Source organism: Leptonychotes weddellii, chromosome X (genome assembly GCF_054177405.1).
Source record: "Leptonychotes weddellii isolate Sample4059 chromosome X, ASM5417740v2, whole genome shotgun sequence".
NCBI classification, from domain to species: domain Eukaryota; kingdom Metazoa; phylum Chordata; class Mammalia; order Carnivora; family Phocidae; genus Leptonychotes; species Leptonychotes weddellii.
This window is the reverse complement of record NC_138385.1, coordinates 42728016-42745240: the sequence shown is the minus strand read 5'-3', so window position 1 is coordinate 42745240 and position 17225 is coordinate 42728016. Positions and strand designations below refer to the sequence as shown.

Here is a 17225-nt window from a genome sequence, read left to right as displayed (position 1 = left end):
TAAATTTGTTTTCTTTGCCTTTTTTATATATATCCTAGTTGTCCAATTAATTTTGCAATTATTTGAGATTTGCCACCATACTCTCCTATGTCATCTCTTTTCTGTATAATTTTGTGTTTTTTTCCTAAGTTCTGACCTCCCTGACGCTTTGAAGGTACATGCATCATTTATCTCTGATCCTTATTGTTCAGCACAGTCCCTACCCACAGTGGAGTACTGAATGTACTTCTACATTCATATTTGCTTTGCTCCTGACCTGCCTCCCCTTAGAAGCATATGTTGCTTCATTTCATGAGCAACACAATATAATTTTATTCTGGCATTCACTCCCGCCTAACTCTCAACAAATATGGTGTCTTGGAAATGTTTGGGCTTTGTAGTCAACTTTCTGTATATGTATGGGTATGTACACACACATACATACACACACACGAATAGAGTTCAATTTAGAAGTATTACTCTTAAAGTCCATGCAAGTGAGAACTTATGTGGAGAAAAATCTTAATTCAGAAACATTTATTGCCTACCTAGTATGTTTTAGCATTCTCCTAAGTACTGTAGATGAAAAATATTTGGAAAACAGGGTCTCTAAGCTTGAAAAAAAAACCTCATATTGCCTAGAAAAACTGGTGGCTCAGTCAATTAAGTGTCTGCCTTTGGCTTAGGTCATGATCTCAGGGTCCTGGGATCGAGCCCCCACATTGGGCTCCCTGCTCAGCTGGGAGCCTGCTTCTCCCTCTTTCTCTTCCTCTGCGTCCCGCCACTTGTGCCCTCTCTCTCTCACTCTCTCAAATAAATAAATAAATAAAATCTTAAAAAAAACTACTGTGCTAAAATGTTTATAGTGAAGGAACATGGCTTAAAAAAGACATTAATTATTACTAAGAAAAGTCTTCAGATAGGAGGTGATAGTTGAGTGGTCTTGAAATATTAGTAGGTATTCACATGGCAGATAGAACAAAAAGGGGAAGATGGAGGGGGAGTCAAGAGAGAGAACAAGATGTGCAAAGGCACGATGGCATGACATTACATGGTATGTTCATGCATTTGTAATCAGACCAAAGAGTTGGGCATACATCAGAAAGCATCAGGGGACACGTTAGAAAAGTAGGCAAGGGCCAGCTCACAAAGGGCTGTATATGCAAAACCAAGAAGTTTGTATGCTTTTCTAGTAGATGCAGGGAGACTTTGTAATGGAAACTTTGAGTGGATTCTTATTATCTTTTCAGAATTAAACATTTGAAAACTAAGATCTGTGTGGAGAGGTTAAATTTACTAAAATTGTTTGGTTTAAAGAACAGGACACATGAGAAGGGAGCTTTCCCTCTTTGAAGTGTGGTTATACAGAGGATAGTGACCAGTTATTTTCAGTTCCCACTGAGGACGGAGCAAGAAGAAATAGGCTTAAATCTCAGCAGAGGGGAAAATTACCTACAGAAGGGGTCCTTCAAAAAAAGATTGAGTGTGACTGACGAGGTGATTAAAATGTTGTTTCAGGCTCTCTGGCTGTGTGCTGGCTTCTGTGTGCTCAGAACCACCTAATTTCAAAGACAGGGCAAAACTAGATTTTCAGGCTTGAATGAAAGTATTTGAAAAAAATATATTTTACATGGCAATTAGTTATTCAGATATTTTGCTATCTGCCTAAGTTATAATGTTGGAAATGTATTGGAAATGTCAAATGTAAATATTATCTTTCATAATACAGCCTTCATATTTATTAGAAAAATAAACTGTCAGAACTTGCTGTAGATATAGGTGTTGTTCTGTTAAAGGTATTTTATATTCATGTACCAATTCAGAAATTTATTAAAGAATAGGTAGATACAATTAGTATAAATTCAGTTATTAATCTTTATGTGTAACATTTTTTGGGCAGATGATTATAATTAAAATCACTCTGGTTTATTAAATGATGGTGCTTTATCAGTGAATATAGTGGATTGCTCTATCTTATTTTTATTGTTATCATTAGTTGATAATAGCTTATTAAAATATTATAAAACATTTTTAGCTCTTTCAAATATTTCCAATTTCTGGAACTGCTGTTTGTGTTTTTATTATGTGGAAATACATGCAGGACATAAGAATGTAGGGTATTTTTTTCATCCTTTTGTATCTTACAAAGAGAAGTCGTGTATCTATCTCATACCTCTGCCTAACTGTGGCTGGTGAGAGGGAGACACGGAAAGCATAGGCAGGGTTGCCAAAAGGCACTTGCCTCCTGATGGAAGCAAACCTTGAAATGTTGACAGTATAGCCACTACTGAGACTTAGGCAATCTGGACAAGTATTAATGGAATATTTGATGTTAATATAAAATTCACATAATTTCAAGTTAACCAGATATCAAATGGAAATCAATTTTATTTCTTAATAAAATAACTCAAACACTTTGGAAGTGGTTTTACACATACTCAGATTACTTTTGTATTACCCCAAGAGATGTTTATATCCAACTAGTATACTTGGAAGAGCAAATTATTGGATAAATGCCATTAACCTTTAGAATTGATAAAGGTGAATGTTCTTAGTTGCCTTCTGTGTTGACATTGAACAACACAATAGGTCCTGAGAGAGAGACAGTGCCTAATGTGTGAATGGTGTAGATGCAGTAAGAAAGGCTGAAGACATGGTAATTCAAAGTAAATATAATTAGTCAAAAATTATTTCCCCCTGTATTTTAATAGTATATATTTATTTTAAAATGATTGGTCTAAGGGTCATATATAGAGAGAAAAATTTAAAAGACCACATATTTGTCACAGTTATTCCCTGCCAGTTTGTAACCTTAACATAGACTCTCTGTGTGAAGTTATTTAAAAAATAAATATTGCAATACAGATTTAACAGTTTGTCTCCCATACCGACTAAGATATTCCTCAGCTTGACAAAAGAGACACTTGTCCATGTTTGCCCATGCGTTGAAAGAAATATTTCAGTTTTGTTTTGTTTTTTTTTAAAGCATACCCATGCTCTGTCTGTAACTCTCTGATTTTAACAAAGATACCAGGATATTTATTTAGCTGAAATGTTATGCTTCATTTATCTATTTGGAATGTAACCATTGACTCTACTAAATTTCTTAACAGGAATTAAATTAATGGACCTGATTCTGAATAAATATTTATCAATTAAAGACTGTTTCTAAAAGTAAGCATTCATAAGTATGCATGCCAAAAGCTGATTTTTAAATCACCCATAAATTTGACATATGAGCATAATGCTATTTTTCTATTTTTGTGTTTTCCTTTCCAGTATTGGCCATGTGCATGTAAAATACTTAAAATATATATATTTTTACAATTTGGTGTCCTGAAAAATTAGGTAGGGTTTTGTTGTTGTTATTAGTGGTGGTCGTGGTGTGTGTATGTCTGTATAGTCTCTACAGAGTTTATAAAATACAGTTTAATTCCCTTTCCTTCAGGAAGATGTACCTTCAATTTTTCCTAAACATCTAATGTTTTTAGGATTTAGGAATTCAGATAATTTGTAAGAAAAAAAGAAAACATGAATTTTCTTATAAATTGTAATATCCAGCATACTCTGAAAATGATGCACTTTGTAAACATGTAACCCTGTAATCCCAGGTAAAGACATCTCTTTAGGAACGTGAACCTCCCATTGATTCCTCTAGAGCAACAGGCCTTACTTAACACAAATTGCCCTTGAGGTGTTGTTGCTGTTTGTTCTTATAGCTTGTGCTTAAATTGTGTCATTTTTTTTTTAAGATTTTATTTATTTATTTGACAGAGACAGAGATAGCGAGAGCAGGAATACAAGCAGCGGGAGTGGGAGAGGGAGAGCAGGCTTCCCGCCGAGGAGGGAGCCCGATGTGGGACTCGATCCCAGGACCCTGGGATCATGACCTGAGCCAAAGGCAGATGCTTAACAACTGAGCCACCCAGACATCCCTAGTTTTTTATATATTTTACATACTAACCCTTTATCAGATATGTCATTTGCAATCATCGTCTCCCATGCAGTAGGATTTCCTCAGGACTCTCTCAAATGCCGGGATTTTATTCTCTCATACTACAATCTCAAAGTGTTGGGAGAGGATAGGAAGATGGGAAGGGGTGTTACAATGTTATTTCAAGATTTCTCTCCAACTCTCTTACTGAACAAACAAAACAACCTGACCCTCAACTGCACCATCTTCCTTCATTCTAGTCATTCTTCTTCATTCATGGATAACCTCTTTTTTTTTTTTTTAAAGATTTTTTTATTTATTTTTTGACAGAGAGAGAGACAGCAAAAGAGGGAACACAAGCAGGGGGAGTGGGAGAGGGAGAAGCAGGCTTCCCCCTGAGCAGGGAGCCCGATATGGGGCTCGATCCCAGGACTCTGGGATCATGACCTGAGCCAAAGGCAGAAGCTTAACGACTGAGCCACCCAGGCACCCAAAATTTTAACCTTGTAGTACTTGAAAGTATTAGGCGGATCAGCAAGATAATGCAAAATTTTAAATATTTCACCTACGTGGGATAAAGTAATCCCAGAAATTCTAAAAGAAATCACTGTGACCTTGTGACCACCTGAACCATCAACATCATGCCTCCTGTGGTTGTTTGTATTGAGCCTTAAGACTGTATTTCCTTTAAGTTCTCCATATCCTGGGGACATAAATAATTGTTAAAAAGGTATAGTACAAAACAGATTCAGTATGGGTCTGATTGATTAAATGTGATTTTTTTTTCCTTTGCCACTAAAACAGTAGGTATTAAATATTCTGCTAATTACCTAAGTACCTTCCAAAGCCTTTTCATAAACCTGTCTGGGAGGAATTTATTCTAAACAGAGTAATCCTTAAAGCTAAAAACCCCAAATCAGTATGCATATCAATGGGCAAACCCATCGTCTAAGGATTATAGAATTAAAACACCTAATACAATGAGAAAACTTGGTACTTTATTCCTTATTTATCCTTAGTTTGTAGGTAAATCCTTAATTTCTTTTGCAGCTTAGTCTAATATGAATGTTATATTAAAGAAAACAGATTTTCATCATAGATTTTTTTTTGTCCTATACTTTTAAAGATTTTTATCATTCTAACTATAGCATCTCTTTTCTAAAAGTATCTCTGAAAAGGAAATACCATACATAAGCAGAAAAAAAATTGTCATCACAATTGTGTGGTCAGATTCTGTTTGTAAATCAGCATAAGAACTTTTCAGCTTTTCTTATTGATGGCCCATACAAGGAGGGTAAAATGTATTTTTTTACATTAATTTGCATCAATAATGGCTACAAATAAATATAACCTCACAAGCAAATATAGTTTCCAAGAATATATTTTGGTGATAAAGCAAAGAACAAATGCTGATAACATAAGGACACATTAACTTTGACTGTAATTATCAATACTTAAATTCATGCTCTTTTCTCAGAGGATAGTTTATTTTGCCATAATTAGATATTTTTAAATTTATATATTAAAATTTAAACTTTTGCTGGTTTTGGTCATCTTTTGCATTTTATTTTTTTAAATTTTTTTTCATTATTTCCTTCATTTTGTTTTTATTATAGCATGTTTGCTTAATTTACAGCAAGCAGAAAATAAGCTGGGTCTTGTTTTGATCCAAACATTGATGTTTTAAAGGTTGTACACAATATTTGTTAAAAAGAACATATAAAAGTACCTTTTTAGAAGCTTCTATAAGAAAGAAAATACAAAGTTTAACCCCACAACTTTCCTCTTTGCTAGAACTGCAAACTACTGCTACAGTTTTAAATAGACTTTTTGTTGTTTAAACTATACATCCCCGAAAATCTAAAAAATTAAAGAAACGTGCATATAAATGATTGCATAGCAGAACATGAATATTAACTGCAAACAGTAAAGAAATGAAAGTTAGAAATACTATCAAATATACAAAGGTTCTAGAATCAATCCTTTAAACACATTCCACAAACAGTATTTAAAAACCATCTTTTGTTCTACAGGCAAGGCCTACTAAAACCAAAATTGAAAAAAAGCAATCCTATAAAAGGAATCGTTTCCCCACAATATTTCTTACTTATACCTGCAAGCAAGCAATCTAAAAATTTTAAAGATGCTAGCTTTTATTCTGAAATGAGATTGGACGTTTCCCTTTTATTGCTCCCCCCAAACGATCTCTCAGAGAAATGCTAGAAATTATAAATGGTTAGGGTCTTGTTTTCTTTTTTAGTCAGGTACTGCCAGGTACTGTACATTGATAATCAAACTCAGAGATGTGACTCTTAATTAATCTTTTTCCAAAATATTTTAAATTTCATGGCACCACAGAATCACCTAGAATGGGAGTGCTCTCTTTCAACTTGCCTCACATGAAATAAGCTGAGGTGTGAAGAACAAGCCTCCTTCATAAAGTGGTAGGCAAATTTTGATACAAATGCACAGACTGAGTGTTACAAGCATCAAAATTCAGTTCTTTTACAAAACTATGCATATGCATAAACAAAATCTACTTGAAACAGTTTACTTGCTGCTTTTTAACAGCAGTAAGAAAACTAAGCAATATGACCAACTTTGCTCCTTAAAGTTGAGAGTAACTACATGAGAGCATTTTTTTTCCCCTTAAAATTATTTCTGCCATCATTGACCTGCTCAAATTTTAAGGTGAGTTCTTCTGATGTTTATATGTTCCAAATCTTCAAAGAAACCAGAAAAAAGCAGTGAAGGCTCCATGTTTCAGTCAAAAACTCAATCTTTCCCCAAATCCTACTTAACCCAGTTGGCATCATTCCCCAAGATAGTGGGGAATAGTCTTTTAACAAAAGAACTATTCCACGCTCTGTTATAAATTAACTATTATCACGGGCCTAGACATCTTAACAAGACAAAAAGGTCCACCCTGAACCTAAATGTGTCTGATCAGTCAGTGTTGTACTGTGGCTACAACTTCACTTTTGTATCATTCTATCTTATTAGCAAGCTACATTTCTAGTTAACAGTTCTACCAAATATGGATATGAAAGTTTATTTTTAATAAGACAATGTTGCAAATTATGGTCAACCAACATCTTTTCACCAATACTTCAAGCATAAAAAATGAGAATCTTTACAAAAATATACAGAGACACCACAAATTGGTAGCTGCCCATAACATTAAACAAACTGGACTCTTAAGAGTGGCTTCTCAACAGCATATCATTTTAATTGTAACCATTTGCCTGGTACAGGGAAAACTGGCAAGTGTTTTTTAAGCATCATTGCAATATTGTATTCCTGATAATTTAAGTAAACCAAACTATGAGTAAATGAATGATACATGACTAAAAATATCAAGGTTTATACTATCAGTGGCCACTGGACTTAGGACTAGTCCAAAACCTTGATCTAGATTTTGACCTAGACCTAGATTGTGATCTTGACTGAGATTTGGATCTAGGTGGTTCTTTTTTCCTTGATTCCTTTTCATATCTTGAGCCAGACTTATAATGTGTTTTGGAATCTGTTTTAGAGGTGCCTCTAGTTTTGGTGTGAGATGCAGACCTAGAACGTGATTTAGCCTTCATTTCTTTCTTGGGCTGGGACTTGGACCGTGATCTTGAATTGGATTTAGATCTTGAAAAAGATCGATTTCGGTGTTTGAATCTATCATTGTCGGAATGGTTTCTGCTACGCCGTGGTCTTCCAGCCGGTCTACTGTTTCTAGGACTATAAGATCTTCTATAGTTGTAATCAAAGGACCGGCTTCTTGATCTTCTTTCATAACTCCGGCTTCTAGAACGTCTGTATCTGTCATAATCATCATAGCGTGAAGAGCTGTATACATTCCTCCCTTCCTTGGCTTTCATTTGATTTGGAGTCTTCCGATCCCCCTGTGCAAACTGTATTTCAATTTGGCGTCCACAAATCCATTTTCTGTCCAAATTATGTAAAGCATCTTTGGCATCACGGACATCCTCAAATTGAACATAAGCAAATCCTCTTGGACAGCGTGTGTAGAAATCAAGTAGAACATACACATCAACTATAGGACCATAACGACCAAATTCTCTTCGTAAATCTTCGGACCTGGTGTCGTCGGCCACGTTCCTTACGAACAGAGACGTGTTGGGGGGGGTGCAGGTAGCGGGACACGACGGCAACGTGAGTCTCGGCAGGGGTACTAACGGGCTCAGTAAACCGTCCGCGGATCCGACGCCGGATCCTTAGACCCAACTTTTGCATTTTAAAATAATGGTGTCTCTTTTAAAATCTAGAGCATTGTTGCTAGACCCCATTAGAAAGCTACCCCTAACTTGAAAAAAAATTTTTTTGTTAAAGATTTTATCTGTTATTTATTTTAGAGAGCAAGGGAGAGAGCATGAGCAGAGGGAGGGGCAGAGGGAAAGGGAGAGAATCTCAGGTGGACTCCACACAGCACAGAGCCTATCGCGGGGCTCCATCTCATGATTCTGAGACCATGACCTGAGCCAAAACCAAGAGTCAGACACTTAACCAGCTGAGCCACCGAGGCACCCCTAACTTTTTTAAAAAATTTAGTTATAGGGCGCCTGGGTGGCTCGGTTGGGCGGCTGCCTTCGGCTCGGGTCATGATCCTGGAGTCCCGGGATCCAGTCCCGCATTGGGCTCCCTGCTCGGCGGGGAGTCTGCTTCTCCCTCTGATCCTGCCCCCTCTCATGCTCTCTCTCTCTGTCTCATTCTCTCTCTCAAATAAATAAATAAATAAAATCTTTAAAAAAAAATTTAGTTATAATAAATTGAGTTCATCCATTTATTTCACTTGTTTAAGAATAAAGTCTATATTTACATTACCCAAAATATACTAAAAATACTGTTATTTCATTCCAGATCAGAGATACTAAGTCAGCAGATCAAAAAACAACCCTCTTGCATTTTATTGCTGAAATTTGTGAGGAAAAATACCGGGATATCCTGAAATTTCCTGAAGAGCTGGAACATGTAGAAAGTGCAAGCAAAGGTAATTGATTAGTAACTATTTGAGACTATTATATTTTAAGTGGTAAGATTAAATAAACATTAATTTTTCTGTTTACTGATATTTGAAAAGCAGGAAGATCGTTTCCATTAGCTTATATTTGATAGTGTAGCACATTTAATGACCTATTTTTTACTTACTTTATCTTTTAACATTGCTAGGTTATTGACGCTTTCACATCTCTGATCTGATAGTATGTTCATTCATTCATTTCATAAATACTTAAATATATATTGTTTACAAGGGAAGTATACCATGGGCTTTTGATGATATCAAAATGATTGTGAGTTCTTGCTTACAAATTTTCTAAATGTTCTATTATTCCACATTAATTACATGTTAGTAAATATGACTGTAGTCACAAATGTGTGTTGTTAAATCGAAGAGCCAAGATACAGAAGTTCTGTAGAAAAGGAATTGCCAGAGAGCTGCTGCTATACTTATAGTGAGTATAATTTTACATCATATCTTAAAGGTTTTTTTTTTTTTAATAAAGAAAATAATAGTACTGTGGAGACATACTCCGTCTCCTATTGTTATTCTGGTCCTGGAACCACAAAATGAGACACACTGGATTAAATTAAAGAAATACATTGAGGGTTTGATTGATAATACCAGACCAGCGGAGATGACCATTGAACAATATTATTTTTTTTAAAGATTTTATTTATTTATTTGGGGGAGAGGGGCAGAGGGAGAGGGAGAGAGAGAGAGAGTCTTAAGCAGACTCCACACTGAGTTCAGAGCCCAACGCAGGGCTAAGATCATGACCTGAGATGAAACCAAGAGTCAGAAGCTTAACCAACTGAGCCACCCAGGTGCCCTCACCACTGTACATTATTATACAAACAGTATTCTGGGTTTTATAGACATGCAGTTTCTCCCCTTTAATGAACACTAACAGGTTTATAAGGCTTGTAAGAAACTTGGAAAAGGTATATGCTTTTGAGTCCTTACTGAAAGTCCTTAGAGTTATAGAGAAATGGAAAATTTGTAATTGGAAACATGAGAAATGTCACAAATAAAGACAATTATTAGATCATTTCAGTGCTATCACTACTTTTTAATTGCCCTTTAGCGGAATTTTTTTCTAAGTTTTATTTGTTTAATACGTAGATTCAATTTCAGAAAGATTTTGAGAGTTCTATCAAGAATATGTTTAAATAAAATGATCTGTCAATTTTATGATGATTTTTAATTCCTAATTTTTAAATTTTCAATTCTTACATTGAGGATACTTTACATGAATATATCCGATAAACATTTTTAGTCAAAATAATCTGGAACAACTGTAATGAAATGTAGAATGAAGCTTACATCAGCTTTGAATTTTAAGTCTAAATACTAGCTTATCTATATTTCCATATTATATATCTATGTCTATATAATTTCATACACACTCTTAGCCACTATTGCTATTGATGAAGTCAGCTTATAGTGGACAGCCTTCTGAGTTAGGTATTATAAAGTTCTATTCCTAGCTATATAACTTCTTGGTTCTATAACCTTGAGCTAGTAATTTAAACTTCCAAGTTTTTTTTTCCTCATCTGTAAAATGGGAATGATAGTAACAAGATCACATGAGTTGACATGTTTAAAGCATTCAATAAAAGGCTTGGCACATAGTAAGTATGTAGCTGTTGCTATACCACTATCTGTATAGTAGTAGTAGTCGTAATATTGATATACTACTATGAATATTGTAGTTGCTGCTATTGTCTTGTTAGAAGGGGATAATCAAAAGGGTGCCTATGGTTCCTATAATCTCAGCTAGCTATGTATTATATCCAGTTCTATTTGTTTCCTGTGTCTGGGCTTTTGGTAAATACTTTCATATTTTTATTTTACACTATCACCAACTTCTTTCTCCCTATCTATGTCAAGAGCAAAATCTCTCAGTTACATTTTGATTATTTCTGCTTTTCTGTATTCTTCTTGCCAGTGTTTTCAAAAGACTGTTGCCAGAAATCATCTTACTGTCTCACTGTTAGGGCCACAGCAATACCCACTCTCAAGTTATTTTGTCTAGTTCTTTTTCTTTCCCTATGAAATTCAGTCTCAACTCAAATTCTTAAGCGCATTCCACCTGCTTGCATCCCTCTTTCATTTCCTCCTAGGTCTCATTTCAGTGTGCCGAGACATATATTCTCTTGAGCTGTTTTATTCCTTTCTGATAGTCCTGTCTCTGTATGATTTCATGCTGCATCCCATGCCTAGAAATCTCACCAGCCCTGTCCTGTAAGACAACTGACTATCACTTGTAAAATCCCTGTTCAGAATCCATTTTTTAAAAATGTTTTGCTACTAGAGCCCCAGGAAGAAATACTCTGGAATTTAGTCTACAGGGGAAAAAAATGAAACAGGGTGAAAGGTCAAGCCAGTTACCTCTTATTTATAGTTAAATACTTTTCCTTGATATTTGAGTCTAACTTGTCTTATTAGCGTAATATACAGTTCAGTCTTGTTTGAATCACATTCTGTTACCCCTAGTACTGCACATAGCATGTATATAGTCAACCAGCAAAAATACATATAGATCAATACTATATAATCAATTTTATTTGATGATGGACTGTCTTGATGTGAAATGTTCACCTTCAAAAATACAAAAAGTACCTTTCTTTTCAAACTAGAGGGATATTGATAAGATGAAACTAATTAAGTTAATGATTGAATTATAGAAGTTCATATTTTTTTGAGATTTATTCATTTATTTGAGAGAGAGAGAGAGTGAAAGAGAGAGCGGGGGAAGGGGCAGAGGGAGAGAGAATCTCAAGCCGATTCCACGCTGAGCGTGGAGCTTGACACAAGGCTTGATCTCATGACCCTGAGATCATGACATGAGCTGAAATCAAGAGTCAGGTGCTTAACCGACTGAGCGACCCAGGTGCCCCTATAACTTATACTTAGAGAACAATTGTATGACTATTCATAGCTTTTTTCTATGTTTTTGGATTTTTGGAACCCAAGTATCAATTTTGATAACATAGAGATCTTTTCTTCTGGTATAGCAATTAAATTTATTTCAGTTGAGTAGTAGAGTTATAGGCCTCTAACTGACAAAAAAATGCCTTAAAGTGAAAGGAAAACTGAAGGTAGGAAATATGTGTGATCTGTGGAAAAATTTATTTTATAATCATGTTTATTCTTTAGCTAAGCTTCTAAAATTGTGTGTATCTTTGAATATGCAAAACTATGGTAAAACTTAGCCTATCTTCTTAGAGCTCTGTTAAAGATATTGGGGGAAAACATCATTTTCACATTAAAACATATATATTATGAAACAATTCAAAATCCACATGAATTTTTAAAAATAAAACAGATGGCTTCAAAGAAATTTCACACTTGCAATAGATCCCTAAGGGTGTGTGTTCAATCTTCTCTTCCATTTGGAGTACTTGCGTGAGAAAAGTTCATGAAGCATTGCCTAAAGAATGATACAATGGTTTTGTTTTGGTTTGGTTTCACTTATTTATCTATTTAGGTTTTACCAGGAGCAGGGAGGCAAGCAGGCAGGGTAAGGGAGTAGTAGAGTACCTAACTTTCTTCTAAATAGACATTCTCATATCCCTTATGAAGTTCAGCATCAAACACTACAGTGTAATTTTATTACAAGTGAAATTAATAAAATAATATTGCTCTGGTCATTTTATTTTAGATTAAATTAAAAATCTGCAGGTCGTCTCATTTACATTTGACATACCAATGAGCCTTTAGAGAGAAAAAAAAATGGTTGCTATAGAAACTCTGATGCCTTTAAAATATTTAAAATACTTTTTGTAAAAGATTTTATTTTTTTATTTGAGAGCGAGAGTGACAGAGAGCACAGGCAGTGGGGAAGGGGAGAGGGAGAGGCAGACTCCCTGCTGAGCAGGGAGCCCGATGCGGAGCTCGATCCCAGGACTCTGGGATCATGACCTGAACCGAAGGAAGACTCTTAACTGACTAAGCCACCCAGGTACCCCTAGAATACTTTTGATAAACCAAATTACCTCTCCCCTGATGATTAGTTTTAAAGATTGTGTGTGTGTTTATTTTGTGTGCATAATTATATATATAATAGATATATAGATATAGTATAAAGCATTGCTGGTTTACTAGACATATTTCATAAATTTCTTTATTGTTTTCCCTACCACTGTGGCTATCACTTTCACTTTGAGCTTTACGGATTTTTACAGTTTGATTTAAAACCTCTATTGTTTTATAGGTTGGCTGCAGGGATTAAACCAAAAGAGTTAGTAAAGTTTAATTAAAACTATTCCACTCAACAGGGAAAAATTATATTAATGTATTTGAAAGCACTATTAATCCTAAGGTTTCACATAAATATGAAATGGGTTTCACTTCAGTTAAATTAGTGCCATCCTACAAAATAAAAGCTGTCAAGTTTCCTATAAAAAGTGTTAATTTCTTATGAATTAAATCAATTATAAATTTTCATGACCAACAATACCTTTTGATATCTGCCATCTTTCCATGTCATATTAGTAACTCTGATTAGCTATTTATCTACTCTGACTTCTTTATAAAAAGTTCAGACTAGAAGAAGTGTTGTAGGGAAAATAAAAAGGGGGCACCGGGGTGGCTCAGTCAGTTGGGCATCTGCCTTGGGCTCGGGTCATGATCCCAGGGTCCTGGGATTGAGCCCCACATCGGGTTCCCTGCTAAGCGGGGAGCCTGCTTCTCGCTCTGCCTCTGCTGCTCCCCCTGCTTGTGCTCTCTCTCTCTGTCAAATGAATAAATAAAATCTTTAACAAAGAAAAATCATTTAAAAAAAAAAGAAAGGAAAAGAAAAATCTAAAATAATAGCAGAGTAAAAAAGTTGGGGGAACAACAACAAGAAAAAGCCAAAATATTTTCCAAAATTCCAGAGCTGGCAGAAGCTTTAGACATCATCTCATCCCTGCTAAAAGGGACCCACGATAGCAATTAGTCCATATTCATTATTTTATAGTTCAAGAAACTGAGGCCCAGAATGATGAAGGAACTGTCCATGATCACACAACTAGTTTGGAGAATCGATGAAGGTTTGCAGATTTTGGAGTTACTTCATTACGTATATTTCAGCTCCACTTTTGCTTCCTTTGTGGTCTAAAATATACAACAGAGATTCATGCTCATATTGGAGTAAATGCTAACCAAATAAAAGATTTACTGGAGTGTAAATGCCACGTCCTCTTTGTAGTGGTGTCCAGTCTCTGCAGCCCCACTTTGACAGAATTACCCTCTCCTTACTCTGTGTCACAGCAGCACTTTAGCCTTATTAGTAATATTGTACATACCACATTCATAGTTTTTATTCCATTGCTCATTTTTCTCTGTACCTTCTGGATTTGTCCCTACAGTCTCATTGCTAGCACAGCATCTCAGAGAGAAGTAAATGCTCAATAGATGTCTATTAAATGGAATCACTGCATATCATTGTAGTATAGCAGGCATATTTCAAAGTAAGACATTGTGGGAAGTTGACAGAGAGAGAACTGCAGCCCTAAAATACTGTTTAGTATAAATACAAGGGGAGATAAGTTAGAACAAAGAGGACACCAGAAATTAACAATATTTCCTGGTCTATATTTTTACTTCTTTCAAAAAGAAAGTTAAAATTGGAAACTATCAAGCTAATAATGGATGGGATCTAAACTTATGGAGGCCATCAAACCATAAAGGATTATGTTGAACAGTAAGGATTAAAATCTATTAGGAACTAATGGCAGCCAACTTTCTCAATGTTATATCTTACTAGCTGCTAAAACATCTCTCTCTTGTTCTAATTCCTGAGGAAAAAAAACCACTTTCATATTGTCTAGTGTTAGTTTTATTGAAAAATCTTTGAGATAGTGAACAAAATCCTATGTTTTTAGAGCATTTAACATACAGTGACTTATAAAACCCAAGATGTGAGAAAGTATTAAATTGTAGGATTTTCTAGCAGATTTAAACTTTGAATTGTAGTCTAACTTTTTAGAAGCACAGAATGATAATATACCAATTGACAAAATATCTGTAGAATTGACCTTACTTAAATGTTAGCAATGTAAATATAAAACTGAGTACAGGGGTGCCTGGGTGGCTCACTCGGTTGGGCGTCGACTCTTGGTTTTGGCTTAGGTCATGATTTCATGGGTTGTGGGATCAGGCCCCACATAAGGCTCCACACTCAGTGGGAAGTCGACATGAAGATTCTCTTCCTCTGCCTCCCTCCCCAACTCAGGCACCCTCTCTCTCTGTCAAATAAATAAGTCTTTAAAAAAACAAACCAAAAAAGCCCTGAGTACACATCATACCACTACATCAGTTTTATAAAAGTAGTTGAAATTGTTTAGTTTCCTTTGGACTTTTTCATATATACTGTAAAAGTAACAAATAATTTTTACTGAATGAATTAAAGTCTATCATATTGATACCCTAAATATATTACAAGATTTAAAGGAATATTAAATTTTAAGGAATCAAATTTATAAATTTTCCAGTTATATTTCTTTCTTCCTAACTCATACCAAGTCACCCATATTTTTTTAACAGTGAATTTCTTTAAAGTAAAAGAAACAATAAAAGGTCCAAAATATGCATAGAAAATGAATTTTCAACCTAAAACGTTAAAAGGATTTAGGAAAGAAGTCATTTTTTTTGTTTGTTTTTATGTGTTTTTTTTTGTTTGTTTGTTTTTTTGCTGGTCGGTAATCTAGTCATTACCAACCAGTGTTTTCAATTCATAATATATAAACTAATGTTCATTTCTAGAGGAAAATGTTGAAAAAAATTAATATCTTCAGGTAGTAGGGAAAGGAAGCAGAGACCATTGCCATTTGGATTTGAGTAAAATGTTTCAGTGTAAGTCAACAATTTTTTGTAGGCATTAGGCACATATGCATTTGTCAGGATACCTTAGCTTTTACATCCCAGAATCTTTTTCTGTTAGTAATTGTGTGCATAGCTTATCTGCCTCACATCCTGGTCCCTCATGTCTCAGAGCCTAGGATCCTGTTCTTTTTCCAAACAGAAATGCCACTCCCCTTCTCTCAGCCCTGTGAGCCTTGTGTATCTTTTTGAGGGTCCAGCTTAAATCTCACCCCTCCATATAAAGCTTTCCCAGTTGTTGTGACTTTCAGTGGTTTCTCACTTACCTCTTCTACATTAGTACTTATGTGAGCTCTTTAGTTTGGTACTTGATCCTATACTGTCTTGCGTTACAATATAAAGGTTTCTATGTTTATGGATGCATCCTGGAATGATGCTTTCTGAAATAAAGTGTGATGTCATTAGTCTGCAGGGCAAAATCTAACATGGTAATGGTGTTGTAAATTCAGTGCTCTGAATGTTTATTAAACATCAACCTGATCCTAGCTGCTATCTTTATTTAGCCCAATAGTTAAACTTTCTGGGTACTTAAATTAGCTAAAGTATATTTGTAGATATTTAATTTTCAATTTCTCACACATTAAGCAACAAGTAGAAAACCAGGTCATTATTTTTTTTAATTTAATTTAATTTTATTATGTTATGTTAGTCACCATATAATACATCATTAGTTTTTGATGTAGTGATCCATGATTCATTGTTTTCGTATAACACCCAGTGCTCAGTGCAGTATGTGCCCTCCTTAATACCCATCACCAGGCTAACACATCCCCACCCCGTCTCCCCCTCTGATTTTCCCCCATTCATTTTTCCCTTCCTTCTCCTAATGTCTTCCATGCTATTCCTTATGTTCCCCAAATAAGTGAAACCATATGATAATTGACTTTCTCTGCTTGACTTATTCCGCTTAGCATAATCTCCTCCAGTCCCATCCATGTTGATGTAAAAGTTGGGTATTTATCCTTTCTGATGGCTGAGTCATATTCCATTGTATATGTAGACCACATCTTCTTTATCCATTCATCTGTTGAAGGGCATCTCGGCTCTTTCCACAGTTTGGCTATTGCGGACATTGCTGCTATGAACATTGGGGTGCATATGGCCCTTCTTTTCACTACATCTGTGTCTTTGGGGTAAATACCCAGGAGTGCAATTGCTGGGTCATAAGGTAGCTCTATTTTTAATTTTTTGAGGCACCTCCACACTATTTTCCAAAGTGGCTGTACCAACTTGCATTCCCACCAAGAGTGTAAGAGGGTTCCCCTTTCTCTACAACCTCTCCAACATTTGTTGTTTCTTGCCTTGTCAATTTTCGCCGTTCCAAATGGTGTAAAGCCCCAGTGGGGGCTTTGCTGTCTGCCCTGTCTGCCCTCTCAATGTGGTTTTGATTTGAATTTCCCTGATGGCTAATGATGATGAACATTTTTTCAT

At 35.3% G+C, this 17225-nt stretch overlaps 2 protein-coding genes across 3 annotated transcripts in view; one reads left to right on the top strand and one right to left on the bottom strand.

Moving 5' to 3' along the window:
- Nucleotides 1-17225, top strand: part of LOC102727555 (protein diaphanous homolog 2) — a 687910-nt gene that overhangs the window by 276361 nt on the left and 394324 nt on the right. For both annotated transcript variants that reach the window (XM_081808540.1, XM_081808541.1), the window contains exon 18: nt 8786-8915. In XM_081808540.1, coding sequence (XP_081664666.1) covers nt 8786-8915 — 130 coding nt within the window. The remainder of the gene's footprint in view (nt 1-8785; nt 8916-17225) is intronic.
- LOC102727858 (serine/arginine-rich splicing factor 10) lies at nt 7241-8142 on the bottom strand (the record flags this gene model as incomplete). Its single annotated transcript, XM_006727389.3, has 1 exon — nt 7241-8142. A coding segment is annotated over one exon (858 nt), but the record flags the coding sequence as incomplete, so codon positions are not given.